This window comes from Lepisosteus oculatus, chromosome 3 (assembly GCF_040954835.1).
Source record: "Lepisosteus oculatus isolate fLepOcu1 chromosome 3, fLepOcu1.hap2, whole genome shotgun sequence".
NCBI classification, from domain to species: domain Eukaryota; kingdom Metazoa; phylum Chordata; class Actinopteri; order Semionotiformes; family Lepisosteidae; genus Lepisosteus; species Lepisosteus oculatus.
Window position 1 is genome coordinate 64,089,974 of NC_090698.1, and position 21,967 is coordinate 64,111,940.

The window sequence follows — 21,967 nt, forward strand, 5'->3', positions numbered from 1 at the left end:
AATCATGGACACTTTTCACAAAAGATAGATATCTAATTGCACTGATGAATTGAATATGCTACACATGATATTCATTTCAAGATACTAAATGAAAAAGAACATATAGAAATAAATGGTAAAATGATAGTTTTGCTTAGCCTCACAAGTAAGATGGAAACATGAATTACCATAATCAGCACGCTGATTTACCATATTATATTATTTTTCTAATTTCAGCTAGTAAGCAGTTGATCTGTTCATGCACTTACATTTTTTCCTAAAACCATTTATATGGATTGTAGCAAAGGAAAGGCTTTCTTTGAATAATGTAAACCTCTTCTGAATTGTTTTCTGTTTGATGTAATCCTTTTTAAAAACAAAAATCTTGTCTGATTTGCTGAAACAATCATGTTCAATTGGGGGACATAAGAACTTCCTGCAATTTCAAGATGCAGATGTAGCTGTCTCCCCAAACCGTAGAGACAGAAAGAGGCATAACTCGCCAGCTGTTGATAGTCAGTTCTGAAATAACAAATTCTGTTATTTATTTTCTGTTCAATAACAAATCCAAGGAAATAATGACCATGATATATAGGATAGAATGGGTTAAATTCTCTTTGGTACAAAGCACAGCACTAATGAAATTGTTAACTTTTGACAAATTGCAAAAAATAATATAAAGAAAATATAGTACAGCCCTTAATAACCGGCTTGTATTCATCCCATATCTTCTTACCTTAAAATCAAACTGTAAAATGCTATTAACAGTCTCTCCAGTTAAATGATTAAGTAGTCAGTTCAGCATTTGTTCAGGGGAACCTATCTAGTAATAGTTCCTTCACTCAGTCCAAATTGCTCTAAAAATGTATTTCTGTTAGTAGTTGGATTAGACTTGCTCTTCTGTCACCGATTTCTATAGCATGAATGTCCTCTTTTATAACATCTACCCTTCTGTATGGATTCATTCATTCTTTCAAAGTTTTTAAATTGTTACTAATCCAGATGACCATAATAACAGGTCATCTAAACCTTTCTCCAAAGAGGTTTCCATTGAGCGTCGAGTGATTAACTCTGGATTTGAATGTCACTTTTTTTTTTTTTCGGACTCAAACATTGCTCTTTCTATTTCTTGGACATATTGCCGGTGTCTCTTCCCACCTAAGTTGTCGCCAAGTTAACAGGGGGAAGTGTCCAAAATAATTTCAACGTGACCGAGTGATCAGCCACAAAAGGTAAAAATACCAAACCTGGATCGACGTGTGAACAATGCAGGTATTGTTCTCTGTGGGATAATCCTGTTTAGCCTTTTGAGGGGCTCACATAAATTAGAGAACGGGGAAAGTTATATGATGTTGGGGGTCACAAGCTGGCATGTAAGCCACCTCTTCATAATATTAGCACTAGGACCCCAGGATATTATCGCCCTTCGCTGCGCTGTCTGCCGCTGTGCTCTGTACCCGGCCCTGCAGGAGGAAAAAAAAACAATGTCTAGTTTAGGCAGTTGTTACTTTTTTTCACCCTTCAAGTGTTTTTTCAAAGACGCAGCCTTCCATAGAATCCCCCTCTGTGTTGAGTAGTGATTTACATAATCCGATTTGGGGGGATTATTTTGAGTCCCTGAAAAACGGCCACACTGGGCCTGATCTGAATTCCAGCTATTCACTGCGCCTGCTACACTTCCAAGAGGCTGCACCTGCACTGGTAGTCACCTCTCCTCTCGGGCCTGAATACTCGGCAGCCCACCACACAATGCCTCCAGTGCATTTAATTGATCCATCGGAGTTACGCTCAAGATGATGGAAAATGAAAGTCAGGCCAGTTAGTCTTATCCAACGGGTCATCGGTTTCTGAAAAGGCCTGATCTCACATCGGGGTGCTCTAACCCCCCCACCTCCCACAACACACACACACACTCCCACTCCCTGCAGTCCGATCGCTTCCCTCACACCTCATCCCAAGAATATTCCTCGACTGGGGAGGCACACACGCTCCGGATAGCCTGTGCAGTGATTCACTAAGCCTTAGCATCACATTTTAAACGTCTTTCTTCTGTTTTTAGGATTTCCCACAACTTCTGCTGCCCCGCTGAAGCTGAAAAACATAAACTGAGCATGATATTACATGTTGTTTACTGCAAAGGCATTATTTCAAATACGGAACAAAGATTTTGTTTTGTGCCTCTTTTAAATGAACTAGGTTTTTTTTTAACTGTGGCGTGGTTTCAAGAGAGCCTTGTGGGTGTTTAATTTTACACTGTTATTTCCTACATGGGCCTAGTTGAAGGGGCTCCAGACCTGTTTAAAAAACCCGCTGAGACACGGCTGTTCTCTTCAGCAAAGTACTTCACAAAAAATGCTTCGGAAAAAATATCCAGCTGTGTAAATTGGTGAGTCATTCCTGGGAAAAAAGCATCTGCCAGACAAATTCATGAAAAAAGTCCTCTTGCAGAGCTTTCAAGTGTTGAACAAAACAAATTTGGTCCGTTTCATCAACATTTTTCCAAAATCAAGAACAAACAAAATCTTATTCTCATGCAGCCTATGAATAATTCTATTCAATCAACCGTCCTGGGTAAAGTCAGACGTTAAGAGGTATAAACGGCTCTGACCTTTGTTGTGTAAAAAAGGACCTACAGGCTAGATTTGTACAACTGTCCGTTCTCACAGTAAATCTCTTTTTTTACACACCTAAAAAATGATGTCTGAGCAGGGGTAATCATGGACCCATTAAGCCCGTGTTTACACTGTGTTGAAATGTGGAGTTTGACTAGACCGTGTTTCAATGCCTTTTTTGTTTTGTTTCCTTCCAACAGAAGGTGGCTATTTTATCCCGGCTTTTTCTATAGCACTGAGTCATGTGGTGTTACGCAGTGATCAGAAATGAAAGTTGGGAGTTATTTACGGTTCTGAGTCCGGATTCTGCCAGGAATCGGCGCCTGTGGGCTCGCTTTGTTTCGCCTTATTCCTGCGAGAGCTCACTCCAGCATGCTGGCTTGTGAAGATAAGCGTTTCCGACGCTCTGCAAGAGCTCGATAGCGGGAGTGTTCTGTTAATGAAAGATTACCTTTTAAGCATGTACGGAGAAGCCTTATCAGTTCAGCCACAATGCAACACCCACTGTCAAAAAAAGACATTTGTATTATAAAATGTTGAATTAATACACCATTTCAGGGGGATTTAAAATATATGTATGCATATACATGTTCACAAATAAACATTGACAATTGATTCAGTTTTAGTATTTTGCGGGTATTTAAATTAATTGATTTTTTTTATTGCATACATCACACTGCCCCTAATCCAAAAGAAACTACCGGAACTCCATCTCAGCGCTTTGGAAAGCAATTGCTGTGTATTTATGTGGGCAATGTTTCGTTGTTTGGAAAACTTATTTAGTTTCCTTGATGTCTATAGGCCTAAATTCAACTGCCTGACATATTTCTTACTAATCCACTGTTACAATGAAAAATCTTTCTTGTCTTGTTAAAATACTATATAACGGTTTCCTGAGGTGAATGTATTATGGGTTAACCAAGTTAAAAAATCCTACATTGTAATTCCTATACAGTATTTCCTATTCCACTGTATTTTCATGTTATAAATTCCCTTGCTACATTAATCCACACTTCAATGTAATGAAATGTGATTTATACATTAGAACTTTATCATAAATTTTCAAAATATGTTATCAGTTTGCATTAGTATAATACTATGCAGGTCATGGCATTTTATGGATTTTACTACAGTGACACAATTTAATTTAAGATTCTTAATTTCATTTGGATATAAATCTGTAATTGCAGCGGCAAATCTATTTTTGTGGAATTCACAATGCATAGTTTACTCTAAGTCCGGAATATTTCGATACACTTTTACAAAGCAGAACATTTACTTATGTAAAGAATTTAAGTGTCACTGGATAAAACCCCTAAGTTTAAGCTGCCTGCCTAGTGTACAGTAGTGTTGCTGTCCCACTTTATCTTTGTTTTTTTAAAAGTTGTGATAAATATTTCTAAAATGTAAGTGCGCTGGATGTTTAAAAACATCTTTTACAAATACATAAAACTATAAGAGAGGTTATGAACATGTGAAGACCTTGTGGCCCATTTTTTGTGGGAGCTCTTACCCGTTTGGGACATATTGATCCAGACTCCCTCAACCCATTTTCTTATAAACTGACTACTTGTCCTCGCTAGAGTTCCAAATAAGTAATGGTGACTTCATTTATATCGTTAATATGTTTTCTATTTGCTTTTACTGTACATGTACAGCACCCTGCCATGAATAACGCATTATAAATTACAGACTGCACTTGTTTCAATCACCCCTTCATGTGTCTGCCTGCTATATTTTTTTTATAGGTATAGAACCTCCAAAACATTTTAATTGAAATGGGTTTGTTTCTCTTAAAGAGATATGTATCACCCAGGACTCGATTTTTTCCCTCTTTTTGCATTAACTATTCATCTCAATGTAACCTAGGACAGACATTTCATTAATTAGATTTGGCCTTTGCTTTAACAAGGTCCCTGTGATGTTCTTTATAACGGCTGGGCTCAATGTTATACTCACCTCTGTCTCGAGTCACACTCATTTATGGGGCTGTCACAGCTTAATCCAAACACAAACACTGTACCTAGTTTATGGCTTGATGTAAATGTGCTTTACTTTGCAAGTTGCTCTAATTACTTGTAAACATAGCAGTAAATGTTCTGAAAGGAAACATTATCTGAATGCGGTGAATGGTGCTGTCCACCTGCCTGGCTTCTGTTCACCAGGCAAATTGACCTTTTGACTCTTGTGTTTTCATGTAACAAGAAAGAGCATCACCCTGCCTGTGCTGAGTTGTACATTGTGCTGTACATAGACTAATACAGTCAAAATTAAATCCAAACCTCTTAAGGAACATGTAACAGACTTTGAATTGTATAATTGGAGAAAGACACCACTTTTTAAATTCAAATTCAGATTTCTAAACATCTAATGTTGCCTTGCTTTAAATAATCCATGCAGATAAACATTAATGGATAGCTCAGCTAGCTGAGGAAAAGACCTACGGTGGCCAATGCTGTCCCAACTCCTCTCATTTACAAGGAATGAGCCAGGGAGCTGCTGCAATGGTGAGGCTTTAGGAAAGATGTGTGTAGTGTTGTTTGCAGCCATGGAGTATTTAAATACAGGGGAGAGAAAGCAAGACATTAGAATTCGATCTCCTCAAAAACGTCTGTTGAATAACACCATTTATTTTTTAAAATATATCATCTTTCTCATTAATTTCCCTGTACTCACATGTAGAAATTTAACATGCCTCAGACACCATTGTGTAGAGTCAGTCTTTCCCCCATGCATATATAACAGGAGTGACAGGAGAAACAGGAGAAGCTTCAGCCCCTTGAAAGCTAGACAGTGTACAACACAGACTGACCACCAGTCTTTTGGCACAGTGCAGTTAACCCCTGTCCTAGGTGTGGCGCTGTGTGGCTTGTAGCCCATGAGTTACAGGAATTGAATCCTGGCAGGGGCAGGGAGAGCAACCACGCAAATCTCAGTTCTCAGGCTGTTGTCTGTCAATGGCTGAGGTTGCTGCGGAGGAGAGTAGGGAGAATTTAGATGGGGAGAGAGTAAGAGGGCTCATGCATGAGCCCGTTACAGAAGTGACATCACCCTCTCACTGAAAGCTAGACTGTGTATAACTCTGCGGCAGCAGAGGAGCAGTCCTTCGGCTTGGCAGAGTGCTCTGCTGTCTAGGGAGTGTCATCGTATGTCTTGGAGCCTACAAGCGCCTGGGATCTCAGAAAGAGAGTGGGTCAGCTGCACTTGTCATACAGAGATAAAGTGTTCTAAGAAATCAAAACTGTGAGCGAGGTGGTTTATCATGTGTCCGACAAGGAAAACTGCCGGGCTCTTCTTCTTCCAGCTAAGCTTTTTATGCGCCTGATTGAGAATCATTGTAGCTTTCACTGGCAAGAGGCTTTGCCTAGCTGGTACAGTAATGGCCTTGGATCCCACCTGATGTTTCTGAATGCTCGGGAAATGATTTTCTAGCGACAGCTCAGCAGCCCTTGGAAAACAGTGTAGAGGATGAAAGAAAGTCCATGTTGTCTATAGCTGCATAATCAGCTCAAAATCAGGTCAACGGCTTAACACAGTATTATAATACATCCACGTGGATTTCAAGAAAATGATTGCTGAAGATGCATCACATTTTTATTCAAACGAATCCTCATCAGGAAGAGCGAAGCAGAAAACTGGCAGAGTGATTCATATAAACGGGCAAGACAGCCCAAATCCTCTCACTTATGGTTACAGCATATTCCTATCTTGTATCATAGGTTCATATATAGATTCATCATTTGCTAATTTTGTCACAAAACTGAATGTGTGTGTGGCATCTTTGTCTCTAGAAATATCACGAGACATCAATATCAGATAGGCATCTACAGTATAAAGTGATCCACAGGATCAAGGGCAGAGAAAGTTGGTTAAGAATATAAAGAAGTATTAAGAGTATTACATGCCAAAATTAGTCTAATGTCTGAAATGTCTTGTTTTGTATATGCTGTACTTGATGATATCTATCATGGTGCCGAAACAATCCCAATTATAATAAAAAAGACAGAACCTTAAGACAATACTGATTATCAGTAGACAGCAGTTTACCAGAAATATTTAAAACTGAAATATTTGTTGGTTCCTGCTGTATGCTTGAGTAATATGCCAATTGATCACTTAGTGCTTTGATACAAGAATATACATACAAATCTCTTTCTCCTTTGTTTTCTGCACATCACTGCCTACAGAATATCTATTTGGACTGAAGAGTGTTGTCGTTTTAGGGATTACTTTCTGATTGTAGCTGTATTTTAACAGTATATTGTGCTGTTACCTTACAAGGACTTTTAAGATCAAACCATAACAGACTGATGAAGAAGTATAGAGGTGAATATTGGAGGTGAAACCAATCATGGCTAAGCTCAAATCTGTTTTTTGCATCATTTGGCATCCAAAATCAAACACTGCAACAACTCTTAAGAGAGAACAATCATGAAAACAAAATGTTGATGGATCTGGTTTATTTAGTATGTTCATAAATATGATACAATTGCAACAATAGGTGCTGACAGTATACTGTATTGAAATAATGTTAAGATTCTGTCCATCCTTATCACCGCGATGAAGTTAGTGCTAAGATTGTTTTTCACAGTTACATCAAACTATACATTAGGGAATTTTCATAAAGCACTGTAAAAACGACAAACAAAAAACTATGATAGTTTGCTTAACATTAAAGTCTTTGTAAACTATATATACAAGACACTTATATGGTTTAAGTTACCATAAATTACAGTACTGACTTTATGAGCAGAAATATAAAAACGTTTACTTCTAAAGGAACAATAAGACCACAAATATTAGGTAGTTTTATAGAATAAGTACAAATTTGGCTATCAATTCTGGCTAATATGTAATATTACATATTATGGCTAATATATAATATAGTGCATTAAATATATAAAATCTCTCTTGTACTTAATCTGGGAAGAAATGAGTTACATTAATTACATTGCATTTTAAAGCATTTAATGACCTTTAGTACACATGTAGTACAATATAAAGTACTGTAATAACTTACCTAAGATTTAACAGTGTAATGGACATGTTTCGAGAACCAGGTGAAGCTTTAATATAGCTGTTCAGGTTCAGTAAATTGTAAGCCTCAGAATTATGGAACTGCTAACAGAATTACAGATGCACACGGAGCGTGTTCTTCGAGTCCCTTCTGCCGATGCTGCTGGAGAAGCCATGTACCATGTTTCCCCCTCGCTCCAGTCCTTCCAGATGTACTGTGCAAGTGGGGACCACCATTGCGATGGACCACGAGTCAAATCCTCTGAGAGGAGCTGGACGAGCTACTGCACCCTGGCACGGACCTGGACTTGGGGTTCATGCTGACCACGGTTCAGGAGTTCACGGTGATTTCCCCATCAGGAAGAACCACTAACACTTACATCACCTTGCAGCTTTTTTCCCCTGAATGTCACCTTACAGATGTTTTAGTGAACAGTCTGCCTCCAAGACTGCAGAGCTGCAATTTCCATCCATCTCATTAAACGCAGGGGTAACCAGAGCTGGTACTGGTTACGAACCCGGGGGCTGTGTTACGCATGATCTTGTGTGCTGGGTCCACTGGGCTGAAACTGGACATCAGCACCTCTAGGCTTGCCATAAATTCAGTTTTGCTAAAAAAATATTATAGAACGTCTTATAGAAAATTGTATTATTTCATGTAGTTTACACTAACACTTCTAAACCCTTTTCAATCAATTTGCAATTGTTTACCTTATGTGGAATTCTACATTTTCGAAATGTTGAAAACATTTTAGTTCATACCCACAAGTTCCTCTGTTTTCTATAGCTGATATTACAAAACTTAGAAAATTTTGAGAAATGTCAATGCATTCTAACATTTGTGACAAAGTTATAGTTTGCTTTTATTACTCTAACCATTTGTGTAGCATATTTAAATTCTTCAACTTAGACTATGTATATGTACGGTCAGTTTTTTAGCTGGTGAATTTACTCTCATGAATCTGCAAACTACTACATGCATTAAGGTTTGTGAGCTATAAGCAACTTTCCTGGTGAGCTGTGCACCAAGATACCGATTTCTTTATTTGGATAAAAAAACAGATTTTTAATGCAATAAAACTGAAAACAGAAAAGATGACTACAAAATAATTTTCAAACTCATTTGAAAGAAGAAACGGGAGAGAAGATAATGCAGTGATTTAAATAAATAAAACAAACTAACAGCACATTTACAACCTGAAAGAAATGACTTGATATAGTCCTGAATGAGTTTCACATCTCTCTACTATTAAAGACTTTTCACAGCAGTTGTTTATGTCTTAAAACCAAATCCAAATATGTTAAAAGCACAAGCAAAACAGTATCTAGTCCAATACCTATATTTCTTAAATATCCCTAAAATAGCAGTTTCTATAGTGAGACACGGCTGCCTACATACGTTATACCATGCACTGTTGCTGTCACTGAGAGTTTTTTATATAAACCTGAAGCAAGAACGGTGTTCTGGTCTATTTGTCTTGATATCTAAAACTGAAAATAAAGATTGTTCTTGGATGCCAGCTTTATAGGTGAAGGATGGTTGCATGAAAAATAGCTATTTACTCCAATTAGAGAAACTACATTATTTTTGACAAGACAATCAGGATCAGCTAGTACTGTGACAGCACAAAGTGTGGTTCAGATGATAAAAAGTCTTCAGTGTGGAATGGTAAGGTGCATTAAATACAGAGGCAATGGACTACTGTGTAGCACAGTAGCAGTAGTGCCACTTTAACACAACCTTCAAACATAATAACTCTCAAGGAAATGAACATGAATTTCTACAGCAGACTGAGGGAGCTTGCAACATGGACAGTACGGAGTACTTCACTAACAAATATAAAAGGAAGGTTTTCTTTTTATGGCATTATGCTGGATAGATAATATTAAATGTAAGTAAGAAGACTCAGATTGGAATTTACACCTAATCTATGGACATTAATAATGTTCAGTTAATGCAGCATATGTTAAAAATAGAGTTTCAAGTAACAATAGATCACCGTTTGTCTTTTCTGTGGCTGGTTCAGCTCAGTAGACCTGAATAACCTCATCCCATTCCGCCACTGGCCACTGTCCATTCTCCTGCACGTTGGAGGGGGAGCTCTTCCAGTCCCAGGTCTTCACGGGAATATTCCAGCTCTTCCCATAATTGGCTTCAATGTATTCCAGTGTTTCACACGGAACCTGCACCTTCAGCTCGACCAACTCCGTCCAGCAGAGGCTAAACTTTGGGAAAACATACCTGCCAAGACAGAACCTCCCTGTCAAGTGAGAAGTCACTCCACCCTTCCCCATATTTATTACTTGCTACTGATTTTTTATTAAGAGCTTATTACTCCAGACCTTGAAATATGAAACGAATCTTACTTCAGACCAATCTGTTTGGCAGAAAATAATGTGTACCAAGCAAACAACGCTGCAGGAATAAAACTTTGATGAACTGGACAAGATGGAGAAAAACGGAGACACTCACTTGAACTTCTTGCCACTCTTGGCCTGGGTGCCACCGTTCCACACAATATCACTGTCCTCGTAGAAGAAGAAGATATCGAGCTTGACGTCTTGACCCTGGAAGGAGAGCTCCAGGCTGTCTTCAACCTGCAACAAGTGTTACATTAACACGCACTGCCACCCAGTGAAAGCCAGACTGGAGCACGTACAGCTGCAATGTGATGATATTTACATATTTACTGTCACGGACAGCCTTTTGTGAGTGACCTGCTCAGTGCTACTAGTTCATTGCCTATCACCTCTGGTTAGACCATGAATGCCTTTTTTGCTGTGTAATGTCGATGTGTGAGATGTTAGTTATCCCTAACTGGTGTTCAAATAAAAAAAAAAGTACATAGAGTTATTCAAAAATTGGGAAAACTATACTGCAAAAAGGCGCCTTCCTCTGATGAGACATAAAACCGAGGTCCTGACTCTCTGTGGTTATTAAAAATCCCAGGAAGTTTCTCGAAAAATCTGAAGGTGTTTACCAATCATGGCCTCCTAATAATCCTAATAATTGGCTTCATCACTCTGTTCTCCTCCCCACTGATAGCCGATGTGTGGTGAGTGAGTGCACTTCGGCAGCTGTTGCATTTTCCAGGTGGGGCTGCACATTGGTGGTGGTGGAGGAGAGTCTCCACAGCCAGTAAAGTGCTATGTGAGTGTAAGGATTTTTTTTAACTCTTTGTTTGCAAAGGCCTGCACACGTGGTGTTGTATTTACAGTTCAGTTCAGGTGTGGCACACCTGTGTGTTTGATTATTGATTAAATCTGACATGAAAAAATTCCATTCACATACGTTCACATACTGTATGCCTTACTCCGTCAAGCATGTGTGAATAAGAGTTTTTCTTCTCATACTGTAAGTTCATGTTTCGGGAACTTCACAAGTGAAGCTGGTATGAAGGTGCACGAGGACAATTGTGCTTGATTCCAATTAAAGCAGCATTATTAGTAATAAATCACAAGTAGTATACTGTAGGATTATCTAACTGCATGTGGCAAACAACAGAAGAACCACTCCTTGATTGATCACAAGCAGTCCAAAGTAATAACGCTTCACTCGGCCAATGTGGCAGGATGCCTCAAGAAAGGTCTATATTCACAGTGGGTCGACCAGTAGAGGTCGCCAAAACGCGCATCATAAACATAAAATGACTAGTAGTTTACATGTGTGCAAATGGGAGATGGTGATTTTAGGGTGGTAATCAGACAGCTGGTCTGAGTGGGTGAGGAAATGGCAGTCTGGAGTACTTTCATAGTAAAACCCATTACAGAGTAGCTGAAGCACTCTTTAGTCTCTCTAAAACCTTTGAATGTGATTATAAAGTCTTTGTACCCCCTTTTTGTTTTTGATTAATATTTTAAAAATAAAGGAAATGGACTCCTGGACTTTCAAAAACCAGAGCTCGGGGAATGTTTTTTTGTACAATGGTCCCCCTGTGCCACCCTAGCAAAAAGTGAGAACATAACAAACCACAGCTATAAAAAAAGATTCAGAATTTACCTTTCCAAATTTATGTTTGAGCGGAAGGCCGGCCTTCTGAAAAGCTGGAATGATGTCAGGCCGGTAGTCCTTTATCCAGATGCCCAGGTCAACATCCTTACTGTAAGGAATGATATTGCACTGTCGAAACCAACCTGGAAAGGGCAACACTGTGTTATTAATACAGAAATACGTGTCTGTTTAGAGTAACAGACTAGAGTGGAGACCTCCTGGCAAAGCTAAGGTTGCTGCTGGAAGAGATGTTAGAGGGACCAGTAGGGAGCCAGAGTCTGTGTGGGTCCTAATGCACTAGACTAATGACAGGGACACTATACTATAAAAAAGGTGCCGTCCTTCAGATAAGACATAAATTGAGGTCCTGTATCTTAGTGGTCATTAAAAACCCCAGGGCGTTTCTCGAAAAGACTAGGGGTTTTAACCCTAGTGTCGAGGCCAAATTTCCCCCAGCCTTTACCAATCATGGTCTCCTAATAATGCCCATCTATGAACTGGCTTCATCACTGTTCTCCTCCCCACTGATAGCTGATGTGTGGTGAGCGTTCTGGCGCACCATTGCTGCCATTGTATCATCCAGGTGGGGCTACACATTGGTGGTGGTGGAGGGGAGTCCCCATTACCTGTAAAGTGCTTTGAGTGGAGTGTCCAGAAAAGTGCTACATAAGTGTAAGGATTATTAAAATAAACTTTGAAAAAACGTGTAGTCTTCTTTGTTCAAGAGAAAAAAGATTCAGTTATTTCAGTCTGTTAGGACACCTCGAGTCTGGGAATATACTTGCACCTGGAAAACTCTTCTCAGCACTGATTCCACAGCATCAATATCTTTTTTTGTATTGTGGAGGCCAAGATCTAACATCACTTAACATGCAGTGCACTACACAAATTTAATTTGGAAACCTGTTTCGATTTACATTTAATAAATTTGACTATATACCCAAACACTATTTCCTTTTTTATTGCTCTACATTGTCTAGAAGATTCAAATAATGTGTCGATACCAAGAGCCTCAATTGTTTTTATAGTTAGCTTCACAAAGCTTAGTATTTCCAGTTTTTCTGCCTTCAGCTAACACTCTGTACTTACTGAACCTCATGTAAGTATTCAAGAAGAATTCAAGAATGGGCCAACCTCTATTTAAACGTTACATGTATAAAAACAAGCAGATGGAAAAGCTCTTAGAAATGTCAGTCCTCACCCAAACAAGTGCCGCTGCTTAACCAGAAGGTCACGCCGAGGGCGTTGAGTGTCCTGGCTGCCAGGTGAAGTAAACTCTTAGCCTTCTGTCTGAAATCCATGGCTTCCTGGGAAGTATCATCAGGGTACAGCTGAGGAGCAAACAGGGCAAGACAAGTTCATGTAACAGCAGGCCAAAGAATGACATCCATCCATCCATCCATCCATCCATTCCTGGGAAGGGTTACAGCACGCTGGAGCCCGTTCTGGAAGTACGGAGTACAAAGCCAGCCTACTGCAGCACAAACGGGAACAATTTAGAGACACCAAAAAACCTAGACAGCATGTGTGCTGAACGGGAGGAAGCTGGAGTAAGTGGGGTAAAAAAAATGTGAGGCAGCTGTGTGAACAATCACTCCCTGAACCACCCCTGGGTCAGATATTCTAAACCTCATCTACTGTACAATAAATCAATTTTCTTACAGTGAACAATACAACTGAACACAATACTGTCAGTAACGATACTGCTGTCTGTTACAGGGCACCTCTTTTCTACAACATAAACATAAACAGAACAAAAAATCAGGGAGAAGGCTAAGAGTTTAGGCTAAGAAGACTGGAATTTTGGAGAACTTATATTGTATGATTCTGTAATTTTTTACAGATCTGTAATTTGTTCAGTATTTATACTCAGAAGATACCGGGAAGATTATCGTTAATGTAGTATTGTAGTATTACGAGCATATAGCAAAAATCCATACAAAGGAAAAATACTGTTTTTACTATTTAGTGTCGACCTTTTTTTGTTTTGTATTTCTTTAATCGGTTCTAATCAATCACAGATAAGTGTGCAAAGCAGATGTAAATCACAACATGACTGCCATCATCTGGCCAAAAAGTGTCATAGCAAATAACATAAGAAGAGCTAAAAACAAGAGGAGGAGGTAATCTGGCTCGTTTATTACTTAGTAAATAAATAAATTTGAGGTTTTGCCCAGCCATTTCAGGATGGAGGCCAGGGCTCAGGCCTCACCCGCCAGAGGAAGCAAGAGCAGGAAAAGGTCAGGATGCTACAAGTGAGGAGACCCTGTAGGTGAAACTAGAGCATTGTCCTGACTTGACCAGAGGTGGGCGAGGAGGAGCTCCCCTCACTGCGACCACAAACGGATGAGGGAAGAGGTGTCCTCCTCCCTCAGCTCTGGAACACTGTCAAGCCGGGATATTGCTCTCTCGCATAGCAAAGGTTCTGCCCTCCGTCCTCAGATGGCAGATAATGACTGACCATTTGAAACCTCAGGCTCCTGCTTTGGCAAAGATCATCAACTGTCTTACGCCAACCAGTCAGGAGACTGAGGGCACAAGCTCATTCCCCACAGCATTCTGAGGAGTGTGGTTCAGGCAAGAATGGGCACTTCGCCCGGACTCACTGCCCACAAACAAGGCTCATCTTTAGGAAGACCTGGAAACAGTAGGACACTGCAGGTTCTGGGCATGCAGATCCTGTGTGGTGAACATGTACTGTATAAGATTGCAGCCTACAGCAGGGGGTGGACAATTCTGGCCCTGGAGCGTCAGTGGGTCTGCAGATCTTCTTTCCAAAGCACCAATTCCTGAACAGCTGGGATAAGCCGTAAAACTCGTCCTATTCAGCCAATAATGAGCTCTGAGAGCTTGTCAAGAACTGAACTTCACAACCCACAAACACACAGACCCACCAAAACCAGGATTACCTACCCCTGGCATAAAGCCACCCATCCCTCTCTATAGCCCACCCTACAGCCCTCGTCCCCCCAGCGTGTGGCGTGCTCCATAAAAGGGAATGTCAATTGCTTACGTTCCTTCACTCCTTTACCAAGAATATCGAAATAGAAAGACAACAAAGACTATTACATGTATGTTACACATATGCTGAAACTTATTTAAGAGCATTTGATGGTTCAAAATGAGAAGACAAACCTGATAGAAAGCTCGAGCCTCCTTGTATCTGCACTCCAGAAACCTGGCGTGACTGACCTCATTCAGGAAGCGGGAGATGTTCTTTGGAATGCGGATGTTTAAACCATCCACAGAGGTCAGGAGCAGCTCTGTTCTGTTGCAAGAAAACCAAACTATATGAAAATATCCAACGAAACATCGCAGAATAATTATGAATGGACATTTCTAGAGAAATTAAGTAAGTATTATGGATATTGAACGGACTTGGTGTCAGTTTGATTCATAGATCATGATCATTGTTGATCATACCATAAGAAAGGTTGACCATTCAAAGCCTCGCATTCCTGCTTTTTCAATGATCACCTGATCAATTGAATGACCTCAACAACTGAACCAACTGTCGATGGTGACTGACATTGAGAAGTTTATGCGACACTTACTGGGGTGATTCAATGAGTCCTTACTTAAAAAAAAGACTGGAAATAAGTGAAGAAAGAAAAACACAGAAAGGAACTAATATATTCCACATTTCAAGAGAATAATACCTTCATGTCAACAGTATTTTAGGGATTTTCCTAAACAAGCTCACTGCAGGCAGGTAGAACTTTCCCCATAAAAAATAATGGAATTTATATTTCTGATTTCCTGATCACAAACACATTTTCAGGAATGAATTAGGTTTGGATACCGGGGTATGAGTGCTTATTAATATTATATTAATAATATCTATATTCATTTAGAATTAATAGATATTTAAGCTGCCACTGAGAAAAACAAAAACAGATCACAAACTGCAAAGACCGATTGGGAAAACGAGAGTTTCCGATGCTTCACAAATTGGGATGTCCCCCCCCCCAACTCATTCTTCAAAAGAACATTTCGGACGCCTCACCTGTCAAAGGCCCCAGCATGGCGGCCAAAATCGAGCTTGCGGAAGGGCACGAACTTCCTGTCGGCCCCGGGCCTGAGGCGCAGGGGCCCGTGCCAAAGGTAGCCGCCGCTCCTCTCGTAGAAGACCAGCAGGTGGATGGCGTGCGCGCGCAGGCGGAAGAGCAGGTGCAGCGGGATCTCCATGCCGGACAGGTCGTCCGGGCCGGCCAGACGGGGGTCCTTCCCGCGCACCTCCAGGAACTCCAGCCCGGCCTCCGCAGCCGCGTGGGCCAGGCGTGCCTGAACACCAACGGGGGCAGCGTCACTGAACCCTCCCGGGTGCTACCTCTGCACACACACAGAGGCCCAGGAAGTGCGGAAGGGGGTGGGGGTGGGGGGCCGACAGCCCTGCTCAGGCCACTGCCATCGTCATCAAAGACAGCAGAACACAATAATAATAATAATAATAATAATAATAATAATAATAATAATAATGTTTCTTTGTTAGCCCTATACAATTTCTTGCATTAGGAATTCATCTTTTCGCATACCCCAGCTTTTCTCCATGGAGACACAGACACACAGACAGGGAGAGACGCTTGGGGTCAGAGCGCAGGGTCAGCCATTGTACAGCGCCCCTGGAGCAGTTAGGGTTAAGGGCCTTGCTCAGGGGCCCAACGGAGTAGGATTCCTCTGCCGGCCGCGGGATTTGAACCGGCAACCTTCCAGTCACAGGCGCAGATCCTTAGCCACAGAGCCACCGCTCCGCCCCGGTTCTACCGTTTACCGCTCCTCCGAACACGGTGAAGTAGAAATATATATTGTAATAAAAAATCATATTATGGTTTAATCTGGACTATTAAATAATCGGAATACAGTATAACACTCGGTTTTGCTGAAGAAAGCAATGAGGTGTAACAGCATCTCAATTTAAGATGCACCTTGCACCAAGGTAGCGAAATCAAACTGGGAAGCAATAGCATTTAAGAAGGTGGCAAGAGATGTTTGCATTGCGTGTGCACTTTCAGTGTTCCCTTCAAGCCTGAATGAAAGTTCAAGGTGAACATTTCACCAATGCTGTGTTTTCACACACCTGCATCCTTCATTACTTACATCATTCTTCCAGAATTTGGCCAAGAGTGCAAACGTGATGAATTCTCTCTGGGTGCAGATGTATCTGCAGTCCTTGCCCTTGGAAAGACTGTCCTTCAGGGGGTGTGCGTCCTGAGAGAGCAGACCCAGGACTACGGGGTCGATCAGGTACACGGGTAAGTTGTGCTTGGCCACCAGCTCCATAAACTTCTTGGTGACGTGCTAGAGGCAGTAGAGAACGCAAAGCTCAAATGCGGAATGACAGACAAATGTGCTATTTGACTTATCTCTGTTTTCTTTTCATCAATTTTTGATGTTATTTGCCCACAAAATGCACCAAGAAAAGTCACTGCTGCTACGTGTTTATATGAATACAGTACCTGCAAACACAGGCATAGAGCAAGGCAATCCTGTTGTTTTGCTCCTCAGGTCAAACGAATAACACTAAAGGTTGCGTGCAAGATTAACCTCACCCACAGGGGGCGCCTTGCCCATGGTGTACCCATGGTGTACCTGGGATAGGGTCCGGCTCCCTCGCAACCTTGAATTGGATGAAGCAGTCAGAAAATAGATGGATGGATGAATCTGGTACCTGAAATTTAAGGAGTTTCCCAGTACTCTGCCAGGTTCCCCATTAGTCCTATTATGGGATTCAATTGGGGGGTTTACAAAGACATATGTAAGTCATTTATAACTTTAACAGCATTTTCAGTTCTAAATGCTTACCTTTTGAATTTCTCAACAGTGATCATTCACTTCCAATTTGTCATGATATAAAATGCACTGTTTACTCACAGAGACATTTTTATGTTTCCGCCACCTATTGCTGTTAGGCTCGAAACCAATGCTTGATTTTTGACATTTTGCCTTTCAAGAAGAAAATACATCTATCCATAGTCAGAAAGCGGGTGGTCTAGGTGTGGCTCATAGCTATAGAAATATCATATCAGAGCTGTGAGACAAACGGTAGGCCTGACAGAGTGTATGAATTCTCTCCCCCAGGACTGGACGCCAGGGCCACCGAGAAAGTGGCATCTTAGATTAGCCGCTCAAGCGTGTTCAGCTTGCTAGGAGGAAACTGATACAGCAGTCGAAAAACCTACACAAACCAAGAGAGAACACCACACACACAGACGCCTGATTTGAACCCAGGACACGTGCCCCTGAGCCACCCTCAAAAAGAAGACGGGAAAGACGAAGGTGCGTTTGCGTTGCACGTGGTACTCACCCACTGAGCATCACTGGCGGGCAGACCGTCCTTAACTTTGAAGTAATGCGACCCATTCTAAAATAAAACAGCAAGTCCATGAGAATTCAGTAACAATGTTTGATAGGAAACCAAAGGTAGCCAACACAGTCAAAACACAACAACTTAAAGGTCACAAAGGAAAGGAGGCCTGTTGGCCCATCTAGCCCATCTGGAGTTAGCAGTTAATTGATTGAGGATCTCATCCAGCTGTTTCTTGAGAGAAGCCTTAATATTGGATTCAACCATGTGGCTGGGTAGCTTGTTCCATACTTCCCTAACATTTATAACAATGGGTAAGTAAGTGTCTCCAGTTCTCGGTTTTAATTGCACTTTCATGTAGTTCCCATATTTGTCCTATGGTTCATACTTTACTGTTCATTCAGGACAAATCCATTTGATTCATTTTGTCAATACCTTTGAGGATTCTGAAATCTAATATCAGACCCGCGTAACATTCTAGAAAGACCACTTTGGCTATCTAGTATAGGAAGAGCTGCCCACTGCACTGACAAGGTTTGAGCTGGACGAAGACCTGGCATTGCTGCTCTCTGCCTTCTAGAAAAAGGAACTCATCAGTGCAGATCAGATCAGAAGCTCTAGTGTTTGAAACTGCAGACCATTTCTAACACAGAAACTGTAAGGTAGAGATTAATTTGGTGAGTTATAGCAGAGGTCTTCAGTGATTAATCAATAGAGTCCAGCATAGACAGACACGTTTCTCAAAATTTGGTACTATTTACTCATAAGTCCATATCTCTTTTTTTCTTTCTCTATATACAGCAATGTAGAAATAGACATTGTGCATAGACGTATTTAAAGGTGCATGTTTGAGCTGGAAAAAAATCATAATATACATTTCTTACCTCCTGACTATATACTACAAATTCACATGAATATGTAACATAGTACAGCACGTGCATTTGAAACTGAGACCATGAGGCACCTGTTCCATACTCCCACAATACAGATGTCACCCTGGGTTCTTTCTAGAAATTGCTGGATGAGATCCTTGGATCAACCAGCTACTAGCAGCCAAACAAGAAAAACAGATAAGATGGCCTTCTTTTGTTTGTACCCTTTCATCCGTAATTCTGCTTAGACTGTTTCCTCACTACCTCAACTCTAAAGAATATTTTAAAGTCCCATTGAACAATTCTTTTTTAATAAGGTCACTCACAGTGGAGAGTAAAGAGCGAACGACTGGACCCTGGGCAAGAAGACAAAGACTGAAAGAAACATTTTATCACACACCGTTATTCGTTACGCCAAAAAAGTTAATATTCTTTATTTTATGAACTGTAGACCAGAAATGTTCAGTTTCCAGTTTCACAACGGTCCAAAGGTGCTTGAAATCTGACGTTTGTCATGCTGTGTCACATCTTTGTAATATTAAATAATACAACATTATCAGCAATAACAACCATTACAACACACAAGCTAACATCTGTTCACTGCATACCTTTGACAAATACAGTTTGTAGTAGTACAGCTGGAACAACAGGAACACTGAGCTGGTCACAGTGAGCAGGGCCAGAACCACAGACTTGTTGATCCTAGGCATTAGTCTTCTTCGCTTTCTCCCTCAGTAAGGGACCGTGGATGAGCTGACTGGAATTTTATCATCTTCCCATGTGGTTTGCATTACTCTGACGCTGTGTGAAAAATAAAAATAGACCTCAGATTTCTGAGTTTTCACTAAATTACCACTACTGTGAACACTGTGGAATTTGTCTCAGATCTTACAAGTGATTCAAGCTATATATGTCGATTAAAGTATGAAAACATGCACAGCTCAATTTTTCCAGTCTTTGTTTCTATCCGATTTTCAAACTAAAAAGAAAGACTGCCACCCACTGGTCATTTCTTCAACTACATTTTTTTCCCATAGCTCTGAAACCGTTTGAAAACAACCTGATCATTTTTTTATATAACGTTTAAATAACTTCATTTCGGGGTACTGTACAAGACAAAGGCAAACCCCAGTGACAAAAATACACACATTTATACAGTAACTCGGACTGAAAAGCTACTTTATAAAAGCGAGTTCCAAGACAGGATTTGAACTGCCTTTCAAGATTTTAAATTGACTGTAAGGTTACAGTATATCCCAGTACGGGACCATTTGAACGAAATGCAAAGTTTCTTATTTATATCTTCGATAAACATTTTGAGTTATAAAGCAAAATCTTCGAAACTGGAAAAATGAAGGAAACAGTACAATGCAGCAGTTTTCAAAATTACCTCTTAACGTACTGCACACGTACAGATAAATACATTCTGATGGGGCAGAAAATGTGTAAAACAAGGTTTCACAACATACGGTCAATTTTAAAAAATGAACTGGAACCAGGAATATTATTCATTTCACATCGTTTACTTTAGAATCCTAGTGTTGATAAAACAGAACCGCAGTACAACAACAGTACAAACAAAACTCTTTTAGAAAATAAGGCACGTAGTGAGAGAAAACGACATTACTAAAGCACCGTTAAAACAGGAGACCAAATGTAATAATTCCAAGATAATATAAGAAGTCCAGACATTTTCCCTAAGAGTCGATTCTTGAATCTACTGGCTAGGTACATACTGTTATGACATTGCAGACCAACACAAAATACAGTATATCAACTGTATCATTTACCTTTCAAGACGAACACACCCATTTGTAACGACTGTTTATGTGATTTTTAACTACATGACGTGAAACAGACATTTCAAGCATAAAACATTGGTTACAAGTCCGCCTCTATAGCTCTGAAATATAGATAAAGGTACAACAGAACAACATACTAACCCATCCAGTGCAGAGATTGTACATTCCCATTGAACCAACCATCCGCAGCTCACCCCGGCTACACACTACGGAACGCCATTAGTGACAAACGAGATAAAACCGTTTTCTCGGTGGACGAGCGAAGACAGAAAATAATTTTCCCCAGCTGGAAGATAAAGTAAAAGCGGAATTTCTGTATTGTTTTTTTTTTCTCTTTTATGCCCTTGCCAAATTAGCTGTGCATCTTCTTTTAATTAATATGCCGCCCAGAAGTGTTTTAAATCGCCTTCTTGTGCATTAGAATTGGAATACACATTGAATATTTTTTCCGTTAGCATAAAGGATTTCATTAAAAATAAAAAGGTTCTTCAAGTAAGATGTTACCTATTCGTTGAAATGGGCCGTCAGTCCTTTTTTGTGCATGTCTATGGTGATTGCAAAGAATATTATCTAAAGCAATAGTTCTCAGTCCTAGGGTACCAGTAGAGTCTGTTCCTTTTTTGGAGGAGTCCAACTGGATCCTTAAACACCAGTGCCAATTCATTACAATTTTCTATTTGAGGTCATTTTTTATTTTATTTTATTTTTTTAGGAAATGGTATGAACCCTGTGGTAATTAGTGAGTTTCAGGACTGTCTTTGTTCCAGTGTGCCACCTGAAGTAAAACCAAATGCAACTGAGCAGAAAAAAAACATCATTTTGAGAGCAAATATAATTCCCATTCCTGTCTGTTCATCATCACTTCATCTGTCAAGAGCTGTTTAGCTTGAAATAAGGGAGCACATTCTTAATTAGCAAGTTAAAGAGACTGCATAGTGTTCCAAGTACTGATGTCGGGAGAAAATTCACTCAGGGTTTTTGAAACATCTCAGCCAGAAAGCTTATCAGTTATAGAGCAATAAGCTCTGAAGACTGGGAGCTGTACTAGAACAAATCCCAGCAGACAGGTTTTCCAGAACCAGATTTCGATCTGCTGTAGGTGTTGGGACAGAAAAGTAACAGGCCCATGTGTGCTTTGATTTGGGTCACAATAGCAGGATGGTTCATGTGTGCATTGGATACAATGGATAAAGTCATGTCATCATTTCATATCTATTTTTTATATAAACATATACATGACATGATAGTACAGTGGTTAGTACATTTCTGCCTCACACAGCTGTGTATGCGAGTTCAATATCTAGGGTGCTACCTGCATGGGGCTTGTATGTTCTCTCCATGTTTGTATGGGTTTCCTCCCACAGTCCAAAGACATACTGTTAGGATAACTG

General features: G+C 40.3%; 1 protein-coding gene across 3 annotated transcripts; it reads right to left on the bottom strand.

Annotated features, from left to right (window-relative positions):
• Positions 1-7,034: 7,034 nt before the first annotated feature.
• On the bottom strand, positions 7,035-20,798 carry fktn (fukutin). 3 transcript variants are annotated; one of them, XM_069187358.1, is made up of 11 exons: positions 20,718-20,798; positions 19,383-19,575; positions 17,903-17,959; positions 16,696-16,896; positions 15,605-15,882; positions 14,734-14,866; positions 12,800-12,929; positions 11,608-11,741; positions 10,081-10,205; positions 9,608-9,849; positions 7,035-8,218 (listed from the first exon to the last, which is right to left on the bottom strand). In XM_069187358.1, the coding sequence occupies exons 2-10, from the start codon at positions 19,482-19,484 to the stop codon at positions 9,636-9,638; spliced, it is 1,374 nt and encodes a 457-aa protein (XP_069043459.1). In that variant the 5' UTR covers positions 19,485-19,575; positions 20,718-20,798; the 3' UTR covers positions 7,035-8,218; positions 9,608-9,635. The 3 variants fall into 3 exon arrangements, with proteins under 3 accessions (XP_069043459.1, XP_006626699.2, XP_015216765.2); XM_006626636.3 differs by having other exon boundaries at positions 7,035-9,849; XM_015361279.2 differs by lacking the exon at positions 20,718-20,798 and adding an exon at positions 20,565-20,711 and having other exon boundaries at positions 7,035-9,849.
• Between the last annotated feature and the right edge of the window lie 1,169 nt (positions 20,799-21,967).

Excerpts from the sequence above, each read along its gene's own strand:
- fktn (XM_069187358.1), bottom strand. The coding sequence starts at position 19,484 with ATGCCTAGGATCAACAAGTCTGTGGTTCTGGCCCTGCTCACTGTGACC. Across the intron at positions 17,960-19,382 it reads ACAAACTGTATTTGTCAAAG|AATGGGTCGCATTACTTCAA; the intron begins GTATGCAGTGAA and ends GTTTTATTTTAG. Across the intron at positions 11,742-12,799 it reads AAGCAGCGGCACTTGTTTGG|GTTGGTTTCGACAGTGCAAT; the intron begins GTGAGGACTGAC and ends TGCCCTTTCCAG.